Genomic DNA, 5,871 nt, shown 5'->3' on the forward strand with positions numbered 1-5,871 from the left:
TGCCTCAAGTTGTACATGCCTACAACTGCTCACGGCATGAGTCTACGGGGTACTCTCCATTCTACCTGTTGTATGGACGGCATCCTCGCCTTCCATTGGATCTGATCTTTGGTCTTTTGGAGCCAGAAGAAGAACCAACTCCAAAGGGGTATGCAGAACAGTGGGCCCAGAGAATGACAGAAGCATACAAGACTGCAGAAAGTCATAATCGTCAGTCAAGCGCAAGGGGGAAAGCTCAGTACGAATGTAAAGAGAGAGGAGTTGTGCTGAAGGCAGGAGATAAAAGTACTCGTCAGGAACCTCGGAGAACGGGAAGGCCCAGGAAAGCTGAGATCCTACTGGGAAAAAGCTGTATATGTATATATATACATAGTATATCGGGAGAACGGTAACAGCAGAAAGACCAGGGCGCTACATCGAAATCTGTTGTTACTGGTGAATGACTTACCTGTGGAAGCTCCAGCGACGAAACCTGCATCCATGGGACCTGAAGGAAAGAAAAAGTCAGAGACATACAAACAGCAACAATGTCGACAATGAAGATAGTGATATGCCAGACTCTGATGAAGAGAGCAGTGTAAAAGGATAATGGTTGAAGACTCCAGTCAGCTTGTCATCAACAGCGAACAATCAACTTCTGGGGAGAATGCCTGTAGGGCAGTGGTCTCAAACTCAATTCCTGGAGGGCCACAGCTCTGCAGAGTTTAGCTCCAACCAGCTCCAAATCACACCTGCTTGGAAGTTTTTAGTGATCCTAAAGACCTTGATTAGCTGGATCAGGTGTGTTCCAGCCTACATCAGCCTACAATTCACCCCAACACCACACTAAACTCAATCACTGCTTATCCCATTCCACATGTGCCCGTTTGGGGTTCGTACAGTTATAGCATGCCCCTCATTTGCCCTCTCTTATACTTACCTCAAGTACACACACCTTGTGGGGTTACAACGGCTGTTTATTAAGACTGGGTAATGTTTGGTCAAGAGGAAGGTTGGTTTTCTTTTTTTTTTGTCAGGGAGAGTGTGGTACCCACAGAAAGTGTGTACATGATTTTATAAACATTCATGAATTCCTTCATTTTTTTTATATGAACAAAGGGGAAAAAAAGACCTTTTTCTATGAATAATTTGAGCAGAGACTCTTATTTTAAAATGGGAAGATTGCATTTAGGGGCCGTCTTCACAGCAACTCCTAAAACAAACAGAGGAGCTGGCAGAGAGCAGACGTGATTCCCGTTTCTCTTCTTTGTTTCCTGTATTTAAAGTAATCTGTCCCCGGGTCTCCGGAGGTTGGACCTGCAACTTAATAGTGATTTTATACAAGTTTAATAAAGTTAACTTTAAATGACTTACATTTTAGACACAATATTGCCTGTTTTTTATCAATTTTGCCAACGAAAATAGTTCCAAAGATCACAGTACCGTTTTGCGTCTTTGAACAACACACAGGACGGTGTTTCCTTACTGAATGAATCAGCTTTTTTAACAAATCAGTTGAATGAATGATTCAGTGGCTCTCAAACCTGTCCTGGAGGACCCCTAGCCCTGTACATTTTTTATGTCTCCCTTATCTATGGTTCCTTTATCTAACACACCTGATTCAACTCATCAGCTCGTTAGTAGAGAGACATACAAAATGTGCAGGGCTAGGGGTCCTCCAGGACCGGTTTGAGAACCCCTGCCTTAAAGGATAAGTTCACTTCCAGAATAAAAATGTCCTGATAATTAAGAAATTAAATTAAGTTTTTTGAGGAAAACATTCCAGGAATTTTCTCCATATAGTGCACTTCAATGGTGCTAACGATTTCAATGTCAAAAATGCAGTTTCAATGCAGCTTCAAAGGTCTCTACACGATCTCATCTGAGGAATAAGGGTCTTATCTAGTGAAACAATCAGTCATTTTCTTTAAAAAAATTTATTAACACACTTTTAAACCACAAATGCTCGGCTAGCATTAGCTCTGTAATGCGCATGCTTGTCTTTATTAGGTGATATTGGAAAGGTCATGCGGAAGTACCGACCCAGTGTTTACGAAGCGAACATGCGAAGCGAAAAAGTCAAATGCCCTTTACAAAAAAGGTAAAACAACAATGCCGGATGATTTTAAAGTTGGAGGAGAAAATGATATGGCGTTTTTTACAGAAGTACAAAGACGAAGAACTAACCGGCCATGACCTTTCCAACAGGATTACGTAATGTGTGACGACGCGCATCGCAGAGCAAGCCAAGCATCTGTGGTTAAAATTACCAATTATTTCGCTAGATAAGACCCGTATTCCTCGGCTGAGATCGTGTAGAGCCCTTTGAAGCTGCATTGAAACTGCATTATTTGCCTTGAAATCGTTGGCCATCATTGGAAGTCCACTATATGGAGAAAATTCCTGGAATGAAAGAAAGAAAAACATGATCATCTTGGATGACATGGGGGTGAGTAAATTATCAGGAAATTTTTATTCTGGAAGTGGACTTATTCTTTAACAAAGTCAAATGCTTCGTTCCTGGATGAATCAGCTGTTTGAAGTAATCGTTTGATTCCTGGACACGTAGTTATAATTCATAGGCAGGGATTGCGTTAATTGTGAATGAGCGTGCATGCACGCTCTGTTTACGAATGACTCAAATTCATTAGCATACATGTTTAACTATCAAATCTGATGTTTGCGAAACGTTTCTGAATCCTTTAAGGTTTATCTTTCCATTAGAGAACATGTAACTGCCATATGAACATCCAACTCATTTGCACTCATTAATCACTTTATCAATTCTTTTATCTGGAAACATATGTTTACCTAATAATTGAAATCAAATAACACAGTGCAGAGTTCATTATAAGTTTATGTCCTTTTATTTCTAACAAAAATTAGTTGAAGAAGTGGACAAAGTGGACAATCAGATGTAGCTCACATTCAGCTGTGGTGTGAACAGAGCCTTAATTTCACACACACACGTATATATTTTCTTTTGCTTTACTATTTCACAAAGAACACAATTTATATGTCTTTTCATATGCATCTGTTAAGTGTGACGGCAAAAGAAAAAAATGTTATACTGATCACAACTGAACTGATGTTGTTCAGAATGAATGCATATGGCTCAGTTTTGTAAATCAACTTCTAAAAACAAATGTATAGCTGTCCTTGTAAAGAAATATGCAGCTTTGGAGCCGCTGCTGTGACGCTGTACAAACTCTTCCGTTGTGAATACTCTCACAAGTCTGCAGCTGCAGTGACGCTGACGTGAAGCTCACGCTTGCGGCGTGCATAAGTCTGTAAATGATGTTTCAGGCCTGAGTGATACATGAAAGTCTTCTCACACTGAAGACACTTGTAAGGCCTCTCTCCAGTGTGAGCTCTTATGTGAATCTTCAGGTTTCCTTTGTACGGGAAACTCTTTCCACACTGAGGGCAGATGAATGGCTTCTCTCCAGTGTGAACTCTTACATGATTCTCAAGATTTGCTTTGTTTGCGGAAGTCTTTCCACAGTGATCGCACATGAAAGGCTTCTCTCCAGCGTGAGTTTTTACATGATTCTTAAGGCATATCCTGTCTTCAAAGCTCCTTCTACACTGATGACATATAAAACCGTTCACTCTTGTGTGAATAGAATGGTTAAGGTTTTCTTTAAATCTAATAGTATGATATTGCATGTGGACATTAAGGTTTTTTTTGTGTGTGTAACTCTTTTCACACTGAGAGCAGGAGAAAGGTCTCTCTCCAGTGTGAGTTCTCATGTGAGTTTTAAGATTTCCTTTTTGTGAGAAACTCTTCCCACACAGTTTGCAGGTGTATGGGCACCGTCTAGTGTGAATACTCATGTGGGCATTAAGGTGTTTTTTCTGTGTAAAACTCTTTCCACACTGAGAGCAGGAGAAAGGTCTCTCTCCAGTGTGAACACTCATGTGGGCATCAAGGTTTCTTCTGTCGGAGAATCTCTTTTCACACTGTTGGCAGGCGAAAGGCTTCACTCCGGTGTGAATTTTCATGTGCCTGTTAAGAGTTTTTTTGTGATTGAAACTTCTTCCACACTGTTGGCAAGTGAAAAGCTTAACTCCGGTGTGAATTTTCATGTGCCTGTTAAGAGTTTTTTTGTGAATGAAACTTCTTCCACACTGTTGGCAAGTGAAAGGGCTCTTTCCAGATTGAACGTTCATGTGGCCTGTAATGTTTCTAGTTCCTTCGTTTTGTGAGGACGTCCTTTCAATCTTTGAGTCGCTAAAATCTTTTTCTCCAGTCATGAACTGATGAGGTTTCTCATATTGATATTCTTCTTCCATATCATTGAGATCTTGACTCTCCTCTTTCAGTGGCATCAGGTCTAAAGCGGAAAGAAACATATACAATTTAACCCCGGTTTAATAGCACATAGCAACAAACAAACAAAAAAAAATTAGACATGTAAAGCATCAAACACAACCACGTGTATGCTAGATACCCACAAAGTGACTGTAACCTGTAATCTCAGAACCTTATATTATATATTGTTAAGTCTTTGTTTTCTTTTGGACACGTCCCAAATTCTTTCAAGCTGGTAGTCATCAAAGGCCCTTATAAAATAAAACAAAAAAAAACAATAGGGGACTGCTTTGGGACTAGGATCCTGTGGGTCTCGACTAGGGTTGCCAACCGTCCCGTATTTTGGGCCTAATTGATTTGTCCCGTACGTGACTTCCCTTGTCCCGTTTTTTGACTGCTACGCTGATCTAACCACTGACTGATACAACAGCAGCAGTGCTGATCACTTGAGAATGATCACCGATACCTCTCATCATCCAATCACAGCCCCCCTCGCGCAGTATACGTTAAGTAAATCAGAAATTGTGAACATAACTATTCCGAGGAAGGCTGCGGAATCCTCTGCCGGCTCGTCGCTCCCGCCTCACAGCAAGCGGTGCTCGCGCTAACGCCAATTCTGTCTGTGTTTTCAGTTCAGTAAATCAGTTTTGGTGAATACAAACTACGTGTTTATTTCCAACATCCAACATCCTGCCGCGCAAGAGACGTGATCAGTAAGGGAAGTTGTCTTTCACTATTGTAATGTTGTTAAATAAATATAATAAAATGTTTTTCTCTAAGTAACTAATAGCATATTTCTTAACTTGGACCTTATTCTTGAAACACAAAATGACCAATAAAAAGGTGTCAAGCACCAAAAGCAGCCCATATTAAATTTCTAAGCTGTCTTTAATTGAAAAATACGTATTTTCATGCATACTATATATGTGTGTGTGTGTGTGTGTATACACGGCCAACATTCAATTCAATTGTATTTTGTTTTCGTTTGTATTGTATTGTATTTCTTTGGAATTGTGTTTTCATTTTGTTTGTTTGGTTTATTGTAATGGCATTGAGCAATGTGCAACAATTCCCTTAAAAGTTTACCACAGAAGTGTGCTGATTGTAGTGTATCACTTGAAGGTGATTAACTAATTTATGGTGTGATTACCTGCTTGTGTATCGGCAGTGCTTAATTTGTAAATGAAATATTGCCGGATCAAAATCAGCAGTTAAAAGGCACCGTGAGATGCCCTTTGCCAATAGTGTTGACAGGAGGATCTGGAGGTTAACCGTGTCAAAAGCATCATCGATTAAAATCGAGTGAAATGTTTTATGTCTGTGATTCTGGGGTGCATTTCCCATACATAAACTAAAATACAAAACTACATAAAAGTTATAATAGATAAATGAAATGTGCACTGTTTTTATTTTTACATGATTCCCAATTATTTATATTTCCAATTTCTAATATTTGTACAGGCTTTACATTTTTATTTCAATGTAGTAATTAGCAATTCATTTAATTTTACATTTGAACAGATTTGTTACGTGACAGCATTAATTAAAGTTTCTTAAGGGTCAAGATCAAGTTATCT

General features: G+C 39.4%; 1 protein-coding gene across 1 annotated transcript in view; it reads right to left on the reverse strand.

The window, feature by feature from the left end:
* Window positions 1-2,844: 2,844 nt before the first annotated feature.
* Window positions 2,845-5,871, reverse strand: part of LOC107717582 (gastrula zinc finger protein XlCGF26.1-like) — a 24,004-nt gene continuing 20,977 nt past the window's right edge. Inside the window, exon 3 of the mRNA XM_016524390.1 lies at window positions 2,845-4,316. Coding sequence (XP_016379876.1) covers window positions 3,208-4,316 — 1,109 coding nt within the window. The 3' untranslated portion in view covers window positions 2,845-3,207. The remainder of the gene's footprint in view (window positions 4,317-5,871) is intronic.

This window comes from Sinocyclocheilus rhinocerous, unplaced genomic scaffold (assembly GCF_001515625.1).
Source record: "Sinocyclocheilus rhinocerous isolate Xijiao unplaced genomic scaffold, SAMN03320098_v1.1 scaffold3410, whole genome shotgun sequence".
Taxonomy (NCBI): Eukaryota; Metazoa; Chordata; class Actinopteri; order Cypriniformes; family Cyprinidae; genus Sinocyclocheilus; species Sinocyclocheilus rhinocerous.